Raw genomic sequence first — 16,093 nt, 5'->3', positions numbered from 1 at the left:
TTACAGTAACTCTGGCCCCCAGGGCCCGGCTGGGCACCAAGCCAGGGCTGGGGGGGTGGGGGAGGGAGCCCGGGCCTGGCCTGGAGCAGGAGGGGTTGGAAGCTGCAGAATGGGCCATGGACAGCCGCTGGCCAGTCAGCTGCTGACCTGGGAGACGTGTCCCACCTCTCCTGGCGGGCAGGGACTGAACACCCTGCCCCGGGCACCCACTGCCCCTCCCACGGCCGCTGGCAGGCTGCCTGGCACCACTGCCCTGGGCGCCCGGCTGGGCTGGGTCAGTGTCCCCTTCTCAGTGTGGGGGCAGCACTCTCTCCCCGGAGCCAGGGAGTCTCTCTGTCCCTGGGGCAGGCCCTGGCCGGGCGCCTCGCTGCCCGCACTGGCCGTCTGCCCACTGCCACCACCGCTTCCTGGACCTCCTCCTCTGGCTGTGCCACAGCCCCTCCCTCCCAGGCCCCACCGGCTGCCGGAACAGGGGCTCCGTGTCTGTGCCTCCCCCTTTATGACCTGGGACCTGGGGCAGGCAGGTGCCGCTGTTTCCACTGTCATGCCATTCATGCACCATCTTCTGTCCTCCCTCTCTTCCACCCTCACCCAGCAGGGGCGGATGGCACAGTGACCTGGAAGTCGGGGACCTCTGATTCTGGTCTGGTCTTCCAGTCTGTGCTAGGGGACAGGGAGGGCCAGTCTCTGGGTTCAGAGCTGCTGGGGAATGGGTGGGCATGTCTGTGGGTCCATGTGTCTACAGGGACTGGAATTTGTATTCTTGGTGGGGGTAACTGAAACGTCTGCTTCCTGCCAGGGTGGGAGAAGTCGGGGCCTTCTAACCTGGTACCTGTGGATAAGTTGTCCTTCCCCAGGTGATGGGAACAGAGCCCCGGGCACTGCTCAGAGTTGGAGGGACGCAGGGTGTGGCCTGGGCTCTTGCCCACCCTGTGTCAGATGAGCAGATGCCATGCCCTCCTCTAAATGTTGCAAGCTTCTTCCTCTTTCTTAGAGGTGGGGAGGGTTTCCGGGTCCTCCACTTCCCACCCTGGTAACCTTTTCTCCCTAGGGTGGGGTACTCACATTTCGGGCAAGCAGAGCCTTCTCTGGCTTTCCCCACCCAGGTTAGGCAATGCCCCTTTCCTGCCCCCTCCCTCTGTGAGTGTGTGGGTTTCCCTACCCCTCCCCTCTTCCTAGTAAACAACTTCTCTTCCTATCCAGAACCTCAGCTTCTGAGCTTCTCCCTGAGCTGCTCCTTCTCGGTGACCAGAGGAGGCCATGGGCCTCAGGGAGCCAGGCATCTCCTCCTTTTTGTGCGGGACTGGGTGGCCTGGTGACCCCAGCTCCTCAGTCCTGGGCAGCGAAGCATGACAGATCAAAATTCACGTGTTGGAGATGGAGGCAGCCTCATTACCCTGCTCTCCCTGCCTAGGGGCTGGTGCCAGGGGTCAGGCAGTTCCTGGGAGGCCTAGGTGGCCCCCATACATGCACAGAGCAATGGTCACCCTTTTTGTAGGAAACCTTCCAGATGAGGCCCTTTCCTCCCACTTCCCACCAACAGAGGTGTTTGGATAATCGCCCATTTCCCATCCCTCTTCCCATGTGTGGAGGAGGCTGGACCTTGGGTATCCTGGGTGTCCCTTTCAGAGATGTGGTGGTCTGTGGAATGACAGGTCCAGGTCACTGTGGGGAAGGGTGGGTATTTGTCCTACTCCAGTCAGGGAGCCAGAGTGGGAGGCCCGAGAGAGAGATGGTATAGGATTCCCTCCCTACCTCCCCAGAGCCCCTGGGGCTTGATCTCTGAGGACTAGTATTTACTGTGGAGGGTTGGGATTCTGTGTGCATTGTGGGGAGGGTCAGGGTTGTGTGTGTTTTAGGGGTATGTGGGGGGGGGTCAAGGGGGTCAAGGCTGAGTGTGTGTTGGGAAAGGGGGTTAATGGTTTGTATGTAAGGGGTGAGAAGGTCAAAGGGTTGAGTGTGTTTTGGGAGAATCAGATCCAGAGCTGGAGAGGGGGTATCTGTTTGTGTGCTGGAGGGGGCGGTGACCCAGGGTGTAGAGTCTCTAAAGCAGGAGGTCTGTGGATTGTGCTGTGTGTTTGGGGAGGTGAGGGTCTCTCTTATCACCAGTCTAGCCTGGAGGGGAAACTGACCTGTGTTTTTGGTTGCTTACTCCGGGATTGCACGTGGGCTGGGGAGTAGGCAGGGTAGCTGGAGTTCGGGCTTTGCCACTTCCTACATAGGATAACCTCTCTTGAGCGTGATTCCTGGTCTGTACAACTGTATTACCAGAACCTCCCTCAAAGGCCGAGATTGGCAAGATCACTGATGTCAGGCCCTTCGCTCTGCCTCTTGCTTGCTGAATCCTTCCTGTGTCATTGTGTACAGTGAAAAGGGACTCGGGCCCCTTCTAGGTAGGAGTGGGAGAGAATGGGATGCTAACATTGTGCAGCACCTACTGTGTGCCCCAGCTTTATCTCAGTTTCACAAGCCTTAATCCCTGTGATGCTGGGAGAGGGTCCTTATTCCCATTCACACGAGGAAACAGCGTGGCTGGAGGTGAAGAGACTGCGTTAAGTGAGCGGTGAAGCCGAACCTGTTTTCCATCATCCAGACAGGCAGCTGCAGGAGGGTATTGTGGGGGGCACTCCTTGGTGGGGGGTTGGTGGCCAGTGCCAAAATTGAAGCCTCCTCCCCCATGGCTGAGGTCCACTCCTGCCCAAGGACCTCCTGCCTTCCCCCAGTAGGGGGCGCGGGTAAGGCAGCCAAGCCACGCCCCCTCCTCTGTGTTTTGGATCCTGAAGGCTGGAGGGAAAGAGCGCTCAGAGGCCTGGGCCAGATCTCCATCCTGTCCTGGAAATTGCGGATGCAATTTGTTCACACCCATCCCCACCCCCAAATCGGCCTCTGCAGCGTACAGGAGTTTGTAGAGCTCAGGAGGCACCCCCCACACACACACTCACACACTGTAGGAACAGAGTGTAAAAGCCACAGTTCTTATTTTGTTTCGATTTGTGGGGTGGGGGCAGGGAAGTTGGAAGCAGTCAGTAGAGGAGTCCGAGATGGGAGCCCTTTTCTGTCCACATATTGGTAGTGTATGTGCCTGGAGACTGGGGAGAAAGGGAGGTGTGCCCCTCCCTTCCGCTCCTCTGCCGCTCCCTTCCCTTAGTCTCTGCCATCCCTCTCTCCTCTTCACTGTGCCCTGGATGATAAGAGGGACAGCTCAGGGAGACAGGGTATTGCCAGTGACGACTTTCCTGGGGTCTAAGATGCAGAGTCAGCCAAATGACTGGTGGATGGGGTTTTGAGTGAAAATGGGGCCCTTCCCCTTTTATCTGGTAGCACTGATGATGCATGGACTCCCTCTGGCAGGACTCCGGGAAGGAAGCCTGTCCTCTTGGACTGGCCAGGACGTGAGACATTGGGCCCACCCCTCGCCATGGCCTGTGTGCCCATAGAGATGTGCGAGTGCAGGCCAGGACTACCCTTTAGGGGGTAGCATCTGTGGAAAGAGGAAGCATTTCCCTTCTCCAAATCCCTCGGGGGCGGTGCCCACACTACCTCCTTCCTCCTCCTCCTCCCTGGAGTCAGGCACAGCCAGTGGAGCTGGGTCTCCCGGGGTAGGCCAACTAGATCAGCCTCGGCTAGGTCAGCGGTAGAGGCCCTCCCCTCCCCGTTTTGATTTCTGGGTTGCCGGGAACCTCACCCAGCCCACAGACCAAGGCACCACGGGCAGAAGTCTTAAAAAGGTTAGCTGTTCCTGTGCGGCCTTGGGCAGGTCACCCATCCTCTCTCTGAGTCTGTAGCCTCCCCTTTAAAGCAAGACTCTGAATGCGTTCCTGGCTGAGTTGCTCTGAGGCCTTGTTGACCTGCTGGCTGATGAGAACCCTGGTGAGCTTCAGCTATCCTGCAAGAGCCTCAATGCCCAGGTGGGTGGAGCCAGGCACTATCCTGGGGGATGGCCACCCTGTACTGGGACCTAGTGTCTGGCTGGCTCCAGGAGTCCTGATTTCCTGTTTGTCATGCCCTCCAGTTAGGGCTGGGGACAGGAGGGGGCCTGGCACAAGTAGGGGCCAGTTCAGGCCACACCTGCTAAGGGCCTGCTAAACACACAGCCCTGGGGGAGTGGTGGGGAATGTGACAAAGGAGCAGCAGAGGAGGATGGGGCCTCAGGCCTGCAGCCAGCTGATGGCGTTCTTCCTCAGCCAACAGAGCCTTCCTACCCCCTCTCTTCTCTCACTGCCCAGAACAGGTATCTCCCCCTTCTCCAGCTTCAGGAAGCCTATCCACCCTTTAAGGAACATCCTGAATGCTGCCTCTTCCCAGAAACCTTCACAGCCATTCCTCCTTCCTCACGACACACTTGCACCTTTGAATGCCTGTGGATCCTTATTTCTTTTTTTCTTCCAACACTCATCTCTCTACCACGGAGTGACTTCTTCCCACCTAGCTCCTGCTGTGAACTGTAATCATTTGGGAGATCTTTTCCCCAGTTATCTGGTTTTTGATTGTAGGGACAGTCTCAGATCCCTTAGTACCTCGCAGCAGTGAACACAGAGCCTCACACATAACTGGTGCCTGGGAGCTAGGTCATTTGGGAGGAGAGATACCAAGGGCCGTGGCAGCAGTCTGCCCTCTTCCCCAGCAATCATCCACTGCCAAGCCTTGCACATGTGTCCCAGACCCCAGTGTTCCATCTGTAGCCCAGACTACACTTAGGTGAGACCTCACTTGGGACTCCTACAACCCACCTGTCCACCAGGCCAGTAGACATCTCTACTTTGCAGTCTTGGAAACTTTGCCACAAGCCAAACACCAGTCATCTTTGCTGCCTCCCGCTGCCCTTTTGTGCTGCCTGGACCATTGTAGCAGCTACTAACTGGTCTCTCTTGCCCTTCTACAAGTCGTTTTTCACACAGCTGCTCGAAAGATCTTATACCACTGTAAATCAGATCTTGCTTCTCCCGTGCCTGGAAGCTTCCTGTGGCTTCTCCTTGCATTTAGGATAAAATCCCAAAGTCATATTAAGGCCAACAAGGCCACCTGGTCTGGCCTCAGCCCACCTCTCCAGCCTGGTCTTGCATATGTTTTCCTCTTGAATTTTAAGTTCCCACTACCTTAGTCTTATGTCAATACCTTGAATGATCCCCCTCCCACCCGCCCAATCTCTAACCCCAGGGCCCTTGCACAGGCTCTTTCCTTTACTGGGACCACATTCCTTCTTCCATTTTGCCTAACTTCTAAGCTTCTACTCTTTTTTCAGGTCTCTGCCTTGAGGTCCTCCCTGAGTCTTCAACCTAAATTAGGTACCTACATTAATTCTTCTTCAAAGCATATTATAGTTGTTTCATAATACCAGTTACCTCAACTTGCAATTATATTTACATATATATTTACGATTATATGTTTAATGGCTGTTGCTCCATAAGGTCTGCAAGAACAGGCTTACCACGGTATCCACATAGGAGAGGTTCAGAAAATACTTTTTCTGAGTCAGGCTGGCATGGTGGGAATATGGGCTTTGGCAGCAGAAAGTTCAAATACTCAGGTTACCCTTTATTAGCAGTGTGAACTTGGGACAACCCACCTAGCTTTGCTTAGACCTTAGTTTCTTTATGTGTAAATAGGAATAACGCCCATTTATCTCTTGGGAGTTGCTCAAGGATTAAATGACAAAAGGGGTTAAGAACCTGGCTTCTAGAGGAATATCCTTGGGAAGCCTGTCAGTTCCTATCCCCTTTTAGAGAGAGGGAGCTCTGCTGCAGGGTCAGTGGGAGTGACAGGATACCCTCTCCTCTAGGGATATCCCCCTCTTTCCTGGGCCTTCCCAACCTAGGCCTTTCTTCTACTGAAACAGGCATCCCGAGGGCTTCCGGGAGGAAGTGGTCAGCTGGAAAGCGCCACCCCCTCCTTTTAGCTCTCCCAGGTTGGACTGCGCGGTGGGGGGGCCGATCCTGGTTCCGCCGCTGGGAGACACCCTGGGCGGGGTTTTGCTCGCCGGAAGCACGCAGATCTTGGGGTGGAGAGCCCCCTCTGCACGCGTTTGTGCCAAAGCATCCGCGCTGCCGCGTCGGGTTCTGACGGGCGGGCGGCCGGAGTCACACATGATGTCACAGACAATGACACAAGCCGGGTGTCTCAACCCTTTCACAGTGCCTGAGCTGCACAATGTCACACCCGGGACACCCAGCACGCCGTGTTCATGGTGCAAACACTTGGCCCCGCGCACCCTGGTCTTTTGCGTCCTGCGGCCACTCTCCGCGACTCCGGGGGCGCTCCCCCTGCCCGGGGGGGGGCGGGGGCCGGCGGGGGAGCCCCGAGGGCGGGCTGGCGAGCGGGTGATGTCACGGGCAGCGGTGGGTGGGTCACCCGGAGGTGAGGCGCCGCCAGGCGAGTTCAGCGAGAGTTCAGCCGCATTGCATTAGGCAAATGAGGCCCGGGCCGGGTGGGGGGTTTGTTGGGGGAGGACACCGGGACCACCTCCTCCTCCCCGCCCCATCACCTCTCCTCCACCAGCGCCGGGCCAAGGACTGACCAAACCACTGGGGAGGCTGGGAGCCGGAACCGGGATGGGGGAGACTCCCGCCCCTCTCCCGTCCCTGCCTCTGCGTGCAGCCCCCACCTCTCCGCGTACCCAGCCTCCGTCCGTCCTCTGCGTACTCCTCCTCTGGAGCATTTTCCCCTGTGAGTCCCCTCCTTCTCTCCTCCCACTTCCCAGGCTCTCCCCACCCGCCCGCCCTAGCACGCCTCTCCCAGTCTGTCCCCTGCGTTTCGCCTGCCGCAGTCGGTCCCGCACGGCAAGGGTTAAGTCAGGGGCGGTGCCTGGACGGGACGGGGCGGAGGGAAGGGGGTGGGGCCGCCGGGGAGGGGGCGCGCAGGCTCGGGGCGGGGGGCAGCGGCGCGCACCTCGGAGACCCTGCGTCGGCCGGCTGCCCCGGACCTGGCGGAGGCGGAGCCGCGCGGGGTCCCCACCCCCACCCGGAATCCTCGCCCCGGAGAAGCCCGGGAGCCCCGGCCGGGAGGAGGAAGTGCCCGGCGTGCCCCCACGCCCCCCCACCCCGCGCCGATCCCGCCCCCGGCCGGCGCACTTGGGGAGCCGCGGGACTCTGCCTCGGACAGCATGCGACTCGAGACGGGATCCCCCTCGAGGTGGAGCCGCTGAGTTCCCGGGCCTCGGCCGGACGTTCCCGGGGTGGGGGAGCCGAGGGACCCCCCCCCACAACTTCCCCGCTGTTCGCCTGGGACTGGCGGAGCGGCCGGCCGACTTTGAACAGGGACTTCGGGCGACGGGCGGCCCCCGAGCTCGGGTCGCCTGTCGGAGCTGGGGGGTGGGGGGGGACGTGCCCCTCGCCCCCAGCTGCTCTCCGCGGATGGCGCCGCCGGCTGAGTGAGGGAGGCGGCGCGCATGACTTCCCCGCCCGGACCTCTTGTCTTCGCGGGGAAGATGTACGAGAGTGTGGAAGTGGGGGGGCTCACCCCCACCCCCAATCCCTTCCTTGTGGTGGATTTTTATAACCAGAACCGGGCCTGTTTGCTCCCGGAGAAGGGGCTCCCTGCCCCTGGTCCCTACTCCACCCCGCTCCGGACTCCGCTTTGGAATGGCTCAAACCACTGTAGGTACCGGCCTCCTCTCTCCCATTGTAGGAGCTGGGGCTGAGGGTGGGCAGTGGAGCTTCCACTCCCACCGGGGATGCGGGCCTGGGGCGTGGGGGATGGCGCTTGTGTCTACTCTTCACTTTCCCGTCTCTCTTGCTGGAACTCGGGTGCCCTTGCTGGACAATTGGACCCTACCGAGGAGCCTTGGGCGCTCTTTCTTCTTACATCAGGGCTGAGGAACTTTGGGGGGTTCTCCCTTCAGGAAACGTTTGTTCATCTGGCCTGCTACTTCTGGCAGGGGAAGTGAAGCCCCTGGCCCCCAGTTTGTATCTTCTTGCTTGGAATCCAGGGGCTTCAGCGCAGAGTGGTCCTTTCTTCCACCCTGCAGGGTGCGGTAAAGGCCGGGTCTGTGGGTTTATCTGCTCGGAGGAGGAGGGGCCTCCTTCCCAGATCCCACCCGTGGAAGCCTGGGGGAGAGCTCCCTCCTGTGCAACAGCTGCTGCCCCCAGCCCTTGCCCTTGTGTCATTAGAGTCGGTGTCAGGGGACCACTCGATGTCTTTGGTGTCTTTGGCGGTGTGGTGTGGCAGGAAGGGGCAGCTTCATCTGACACCCGTCTGCCGCCCTAACCAATCCTTCCATCCTGCGGAGGGGCACCTGTCCATAGGAGGGTTGCTCTGGCCCTGGACACCTGGCTGGCATCTTGGAGGTTTCTGTCCCAGGAATGGGAGGAGGAGAGCGGCTGCTGTGGGGGGAAGGATTGCCCTCCTCCTAATCCTAATCGGGTTTGCTCTCTGGGGGAGGAGTTTGTTTTGTTGTGGGTCTGGGCTGCTCTGGAAGTGAGGGGAGCATCCCCTGCCACTCCAGCTGTGTCCTTTTGTTACCCTGTTTACACTTAGGGATGGGGCAGGCACTGGGTTGTCCCTAAGAGCGGCGCTGAAGAGAACCCTGGAGTCAGTCCTGGGAGCCTCCTCACCCCCCTGCTCTCCTCCATCTGGGTTCGGGCTCCTCTGGAAGGGAGGGGCTCTGTGCACCCCCGGGAGCTGTGAGCGCCTGGAGTGCACACCTGGGTGTGTTTGAACCCAGCTGTGAGGTAGTGTACCTGAGTGGGAGGGAGCCGGCGCTAGGGGCTGTTGTTACCTGGGTCGGGTTTCTTCCCTTTCTCTGCCGGCTGCCTCCCTCCTGCCTTCCAGGGAGAAGGGGTGGGATGGGTCCCTGGAGGCCTGACAGATTGGAGAAGGTTGAAGGGTAACCCCCAGCCGCTTTGGTCTAGGAAGAGGGAGACTTGGAGTGGAGAGACACCCCACCACTGCCCCTCCCAGAGCCACCTCATCCCCAGCCTTTCCTATTGTCCTGCCCCTTGACCTTTGCCTCTGGGGCCCAGTGGCCGGGAGGCTGCAGACTCAGACCGTGGGAGGCAAAGGGGGAGGGGTGTGAGTGTCAACTGACTTTAGCTGAAGGGGAGAGGTAAGAGGTGTGACACCAGGACCCTTCTTCCCACCCTCCAGACCTGGAGGAAGGTGTTTCTCCCCAGTGTAATCATTGGGGGCACAGCTGCCATGGTCACCCCTGTCACCACGTTGGCCGCCTTTGCCAGAGGACTGGGGGAAAGCTGGAATCAGAGACCCTGGGCTCCAACCCCTTCTCTTCCTTCATTGCATGGGGGCAGCTCAGCTCTCCCTGGCCCCAAACTGGTAGAGGAGGAGGAGTATGGAGTCCAGCAGGCCTTGGGTTTGGTGAGGCTGGTGATGGGGAAGTGGAGGCCTGTTTCCCACGCTCTGTCTGGAGTTGGGTAGAGCTAGAGGTCTGGGCTCCCCTGCTCCCCTAGTTGCCCTGTAGGTGTGTGTGTGTATGTCATTGGCATGCCAGTGGGGCTCAGCCCCAAGACTGGGGGCTGGGAGTGGTGGGTGTGGGAGTTGTTCTGAGGCACAGGAAGGACCTGGAGGCTGCTGGCCCCAGGGGTTCTTGACCCTGTCTAGTGTACAGGGGGTCACCACCCCTGCCTTGGAACCCCTTGCTGCATGTGGAGGTCCTGTGGGGATAGGAGGCCTCTGGCTCTCTCACCCAGATCCTCCTCTGCCTCCCACCACCTGCGCCAAAGGTGGGAAGAGACAGCAGGCTTGGGGTGGGGGGTGCTTTGGGTGGAGACCCTTTCAATCCTGCAGGGCCCTGGGAATTTTGCCTCCTTCCCCAGAGCCCCCCTTTGGGGGCACTGGAGGATGGGGGGTACACAGGATGTGGCTCCCCATCTGTCCCCCACCAATCTCACCGCTCACGCCTCCACCCGCTCCCAGACGTCCAAGAATGTGAAGCACGTGGATGCTCGTGGTGGGGGGAGGGGAGAGATGCTTATCGGGGCGCTGGGCTAGGGGCCTCCTTCCGCTGCTACTCCCAGAGCTACCCCACCCTGCCCCTAGGCGCGGTATGGGGGGGAGGAAGGGCGGTTGGGGGGGACCCCGCGCCCCCTCCTGACCCCTCCCCAGGGGCTGTGAGGGGAGCTGAGGAGGAGCGGGCGCCAGCTGGATTGGGAGGGGAGCCGCTGGCCAGGGGCCCGGCTGATTTCCTGCTGATCTCCTCCAGGAAACTGGCCTCTTGTGTGAGGCCTCAAACGGCTCTGGGGCATGGGGAATCCGGAGCGCCCGTGCCTCCTGCCCCCTGACTCCTGCCCCCTGCCCGCCAGAGGCAGGGGGAGGGGAACCTGGCAGCGCTGGCAGGAGGGGACGCCCGGCTTCCTGGGCTGGTTCCAGCCCTCCGCAGGGTGCTGGGACTGGGAGCCGAGTACGTGTGGTTCCCCTGCAGCCTCCTCCTTCTGCAGGAAGACGATAGATTTGTGGGCTGGGGCCTCTCGGGCAGGGAGGTGAGCAGGGAGGGGCCGAGCCCTGACAGTCCGTCCCCCAGAGGTCGGGTGTGCAGGTTTAAGGCTGAATCCCAACCACTGCAGAGGCTAGAGGGGGCCCAGTGCGCCCTGGGCTTCCCTAGGCTGCTGGCTGGCCGCCTGGGGAGGTGGGAACTGGGCCAGGGCTCTGGGTTCAAAGGGCACAGGGCAAAACCTCTGGGCTGTTACCTGGGTGACAGGTGGGGATGTGCTGGAGGGGGGGGCGTGTGGAGCACCCTAGAGCCTCAGAGGTGGTCAGCTGCAGTGGGATGGGCTGAAAGGAAGCCTCACAGCCCAGGCTAGCTCCCACCTCAGCTCATCTCCCCTCATCCTGCCAAAAACCATTTAAAAAAGCACATGCATTAAGTTCTATGAACACCCTCTGGACTTTGCCTTAGCTCCAAATTTCTATGGGTCTTTGCCCCTTTAGTCAGTCTCTGGCCTTGGAGCTGTTTGTCCCTCGTCCCAGTAATCCTGTGGGTCTCCCCATGCCCTCCTCTCCCTCTGCCCCACTCTACCCCAAAGCTCCGCCTGCCCATTTTAGAGGTCGGGGATTGGAGGGGTGGGCCCGGGCAAAGGGCGGTTGGGGAGGGCAGGGGAGGGAGGTCAGTGCCTTCATCCTCTGCTTATTGGAACGCTGGCTGGGATTCTAGGCCATGGTCCCCCCACACCCCCTTGTCCTTGACCCCCCCCCCACCAGTCTGGATTGTCTATTGTTACTCCTTTTACGTCTTGGAAAAAGTTAGCACAACAAAGGCCTTCTTTGTCGCTCACCCTTCTGCCTCCTGGCCTCACCCAGGCCCCCCAACCCCACCCCACCCCCCAGCAGCTGTTCTCAGGCCTCTCTCCTGTCTGATTTGCTTGTCTGGCCTCAGGGAGGGTGAGGTGGGGGAAGAGCCTGGCCAGGGTAGTTTAGAGTTGGGGAGAAGCAGAGGGCCAGGGGAGGTCAGTGAAGAGCCTGTGGACTGGTGGGGGTCTAGGCATCCACTATCTTCTGCTGCAGGCTGGTCTCTGAGTAGAGACGGGAGTGGGGGGCACAGGGCCACAGCGGTGCTGGTCAGCCAGGCTGACGAGGGAATTGGTGCCCGGGCCCACTGAGAGCCAGGAAGGCCCTGCCAAGGTTATTGGCCTGGTTCCCTGTCATCATTGCCTGGCAGTTCCTGGTGTGTCTGCAGGTAAGGGGGAGGGGGGTCGTATGCAGCCAACCCCCACCCCCACCCCCCCTCCCCGTCCAGCTGCTGCTTTTCTCTGTGCCTGCATTTGGGGGCTGTGTGATTCGTGGCTTATAAGGTGCTTGGACCAGGAATTCTGGGACTCTCTGAATTCCAGAAGCTTGTGTGCTGGAGTTTTGGGGGGAGAGTGGGTAGGATTCTGGGGTATGAGGGAGGCTGGGATCTTCCTACTCAGGGAGAAATCCTTGCCCCTCCTTGGCTCTGGACAAGTAGACTTGTCTGTCAAAGGCCTCTGGACACTGCCGGGTTGTACCTTGGGCATCTGGGATTGCCTCAGTCCTAGTTCTCATCCAGCATGATATACCCCAGTTCCCCTGGCTTTGGGCACAGTCAGCCCCCACCCAGCCCAGCTCTGTTCTGCCTGGGGTGATGGGCAGGGGGCCAGGCAGTGGGGAGGATTTGGCTAGTTGGGGCTGCCCCTGTTGGCTGGGTCACCCCTCTTGGCTGCCCTCTTGGAGCTGAATAACAGGAGGGGAGGAGGGTAGTAACTCGGACATAGTATTGAGGGCAGACAGACAGAGCATTGATAGAAACAGACCCCCCTTTGTCATGCTGCTTCCCCCAGACGGGGCACCCAGAGCCGTGGGCTTCCGGGGCTCAGAGGGACTCTACTCCCTGTCTCCAGGGGTCCCCCTGCTTATCTAAGGGGAATCTGCTCTGCTACAACCTTTTCGAATCTTATTTGCACACCCTGCCTTGGGTCCCTAGCCAGGGGTTTGTTTAGGTGGAGGAGGGGCTGTGGCTACTGGTGGGGGGGGGAGGGAGCGGAAGCAGAGGGGGTGGGGGAGTGGCCGCTTTGAATATCCTGTTGACCCCAGTTTCCTCTGCCCCCAGCTTGTGTCCTCTTCCCTCCCTCCTCTTAGACCTTAACTCCTTCCTAACTCAGGGGAGATGGGGCCAGGCTACCCTGTGGGGCAGGGGCTGGAAAGCCAGGCCGGCTCCTCCCCCAGTCCCCATGCCTAGTCCTGTCTGCATGCAAATCTGATGGTTTATCCTCTGATCTTTCTGGTTTTGAAGGTGGGGTCCCGGGGGAGTAGGCAGGAGTGATGGGGTGCTGGAAGCTTCGTTGGCAGCTCATTGTCCAAGTCTGGCTGAGAAGTCCCAGCTTTCCTGAGACTGTCCCTGCCCCAGACTGAGAGTCCTGGTAGCAGTGGTGAGGCTGGGAGGCTCCTGGGGAGCTTGTGAGGCAGGGTGGGTGCCGTGTTAGGGATGGTGGCCTGGGTCTTAACCGCCCCTCCCCTCTTCTCTCTCTAGCCATCGAGACCCAGAGCAGCAGTTCAGAAGAGATAGTGCCCAGCCCTCCCTCGCCGCCCCCTCTCCCCCGCATCTACAAGCCTTGCTTTGTCTGCCAGGACAAATCCTCAGGCTACCACTATGGGGTCAGCGCCTGTGAGGGCTGCAAGGTGAGTTGACAGGGTCACTGGGAAGGACAGGCCTGATGAGATAAATGGGATGTCCCCACTGCCTCGTCCTGCAGCATGCCCTTTGCTGGGGGGATGTCTCAGAAACTGCTGCTCTTGCTTCCTTCCCTGCAGAAGGTGGCAGAGCCGTGGAGGAGAGGAAGGCTGCATTAGATGACCAGGGACCCCCAAACCAGAGGTCCCCTTCCTGCTGGAGCCCCTCTCCCCAACTCTATCCTCCGGCGGCCAGGGCAGGCACCCGCCCTGCTCCTGCTTGCTACCCGGGTTGTTGTCATAGTGAGCTGGCTGCCAACTGGCTCTTGGCTAGGGACCCAGGAGGCCTGCCCCCGATGGCCCTGCCTGAGCCTCACCATGGCTGCCTGGCAGAGGTGGTTAGGAGCAGGCGCCCTGATTGGCCTCTCCTTCAGGTGCCCGGGCTGTGGGATCCCCAGTGTCTGATGGGGTTTCCCCGGGCCCGTGTTAGACTCCAGGGAACGGACACAGCTGCCACCTTCCCAGCAGCTGTGGGCCTGGCTTCTTCCCTTCTCCCCAATGCCCCAGCCTCTGTGTTGGTGTCTGCCCTGGGGGTTGGGGTGCAGAAGCTGCTCAGCTTTGAGGCTCGGCTTCAACGGGCTGCCCCTCAGCGGGGAGTGGCTCTCCCCAGGTGTGGGGTGGAGACCAAGGCCAAGCACAAGGCTTTGGACTCTTTGGCTCTACCTGTCCTATCTGGTTGTTCCCAGTTTGTCTCTGGTGGGCCTGTGTGTAGACCCTGACCAGCCCAGATCAGCCTGTTAGGGTGCCCGTCTGCTGGGTTGGTGAACGTGTGTCCTGCTGCCTTACTCCAGATCACGTGTGCCTCTCCACCTCTCTGGCTGGCCTGTGTATGGCCTCTGTGGCCTCTTCCTCCTGTGCTCTGAGCCCGGGGATGTGGGTTCCAGAGCCCTGCCTCGCTCCCATCGAGTCCCATCTGCCCCTCTCCCTGATTCACTAGCAGCCCTGAGGTCCTTTGCCCCCGGAGGGAGGAAGCCAGAATGGTGGCAATAATAGGTTGTGGGAAGACGGCTGTCCGCCTGCCGTGTTGAAGCCGGCACTGGCATTTTCTGAGGGGGCTGTCCTTGTAGGTGGACTGTTTTCTTCACCTTGTCAGGCCTGCCCAGGTGGGTGAAGGCCAAAGGCTTGAGACAGCAGCTGGCCTGGCCCCCTGCCTCCGAGGTTGAGGCTCCAGGCCAGCCCTGCTCCCACCACGGGTGTGGCTGACCCGGCTCCTTTTCCTCCGCACCCAGGGCTTCTTCCGCCGCAGCATCCAGAAGAACATGGTGTACACGTGTCACCGGGACAAGAACTGCATCATCAACAAGGTGACCCGGAACCGCTGCCAGTATTGCCGACTGCAGAAGTGCTTTGAAGTGGGCATGTCCAAGGAGTGTGAGTGCCCCGGGCCGGGGGGCTGCCGGGTGCAAGGCAGCGCCTGATGCGCTCCTCAGAGGCGGGGGTTGTAGGGACGTGGGGTTGGGCTCGTGGGGATGGGGATGCCATGGAGCCCGCTGCGTGGTATGTGGGCTTATGGTTCAGGATGGTTTGTGTGTAGCTGCGAGGACATGTCTGTCCATGTGTGTAGCCAACTATACATCTGTGTGTTGGCATGCTGTTGGCTGTGTGTACTTGCACACGTGTGTGCATGTGTGTCCGCTTCCAGGCCCTGCTTGGCTTTGGGGTGGGACTCAGGGCATACCTGAGGGCCCCTGGATCGTGCCTCTTGGGGGAGGGCTTGCACTGGGGGGGGCTAGTTGCTGTGTGTGTGTGTGTGTGTGTGTGTGTGTGTGTGTGGCGGTGGGTGCTGCTGGCACAGGGATCTGAAAGCCATTGTCTGGTGAAGCCAGGGACCTAGAGTTGGAAGAGAGAATTGGGACTTCTTAGATCCCAGAGGAACTGGGGGTTTCCAGTTTGGGCTCAGCTGAGGCCCGATGGAAGGAGGGAGGGAAGGAGGGAGGGAGGGCTGGACAGGGAGACCCTCTTGTGTTGAATCATGGGTGTTGCCGTGGTGACCGGTGATTGATGATGTCAGAGATAAATGACGCTGACAGACGCCTCCTTGTCTGCGTGGCCGTTGCCATGGAGCCTGAGCCTTGGGGGATGGGGTGGGGGAGGGGGGCTGCAGGACCCCCTAGCCCTTTGTGGGGAGGGCAATGGAAGAGGGAGGTGGGGAGGGGATGTGGGGGAGACATGAGGAGTCCCAGACGGGAGCAGAGGGGCCCTGCAGCAGCCTGCTGCCTCCTGCCACCGGAGGCAAAGGACGCGTGGTCTGGTGCCCAGGAAGTGCTGTTGAGTGGGTGTCAACTTAGGACCCTTCCCTTCAGGGCCCAGGGCCACCTCCTCCCCATTGCTTCTGCCACCTTCCACTCCCTGAGCTTTTTAGCGCAGAGGGACCAGGGTGGGGACCTCTTTCCCTCCCACCACCAACTCCCCCTTTCCCTCCCTCCATCTCCTCCCCGGCTGCTCTGTGCCCCGGAGCTGAGCAGCTGCCATTTCAATAGAATTAAAGCTTCCGAATGATAAACGTCTTGTCACAGCTGCAATTTTCTCTTCCCAAATTATCCCCCCACTCTCCCTCTCCCTCTCCCCCCTCTCCCTTGCACTTTATTGAATTTGCAGAATCGACATGAGTGATCTCCAAATTATGCCGGCTCCCCCCACCCCCACCCGCTGCCCCCTCCCCAGGCCCCCCACCCCCACCCTGTCTTCCTCTAGCGTCAGCAGCCGCCACCACTGGCCCCGTGAGTGATTGTGTGTCTGGGATAATCGGCTGGTAACGACCCCATCGCTTCTTTAAAGCCGAGTGGTGTGTGCCGCTCCGTGCCCCTGGTGATTCGTCAGCTCCCCCAGCTAATGGGCTGAGAGATTCTCCCGCCTGGCCCCCTGCTTTCAGGCTGGGGAGCTGCTCTGAGCCAGTTCCAGGGACCCCCAGAGGGACGGCTGCAGAGGGAGTCGGGGTGGGGGGCAGGGGAGGCAGAGC

At 60.4% G+C, this 16,093-nt stretch overlaps 1 protein-coding gene across 8 annotated transcripts in view; it reads left to right on the top strand.

Moving 5' to 3' along the window:
- The window catches only part of RARA (retinoic acid receptor alpha), a 44,284-nt gene that overhangs the window by 22,526 nt on the left and 5,665 nt on the right, over window positions 1-16,093 (top strand). For 2 of the 8 annotated variants that reach the window (XM_044248033.1, XM_044248032.1), the window contains exons 3-4: window positions 12,935-13,083; window positions 14,364-14,505. In XM_044248033.1, the coding sequence (XP_044103968.1) occupies window positions 12,935-13,083; window positions 14,364-14,505 (291 nt within the window). Of the gene's footprint in view, window positions 1-6,533; window positions 6,664-7,176; window positions 7,597-11,508; window positions 11,624-12,710; window positions 12,834-12,934; window positions 13,084-14,363; window positions 14,506-16,093 lie in introns of those variants that run through there. The other 6 variants (XM_044248034.1, XM_044248037.1, XM_044248031.1 and 3 more) reach the window with 6 other exon arrangements.

This window comes from Neovison vison, chromosome 5 (assembly GCF_020171115.1).
Source record: "Neovison vison isolate M4711 chromosome 5, ASM_NN_V1, whole genome shotgun sequence".
NCBI classification, from domain to species: Eukaryota; Metazoa; Chordata; class Mammalia; order Carnivora; family Mustelidae; genus Neogale; species Neogale vison.
Note: the sequence above shows the minus strand (reverse complement) of the source record. Positions and strands in the feature narration are given on the sequence as shown.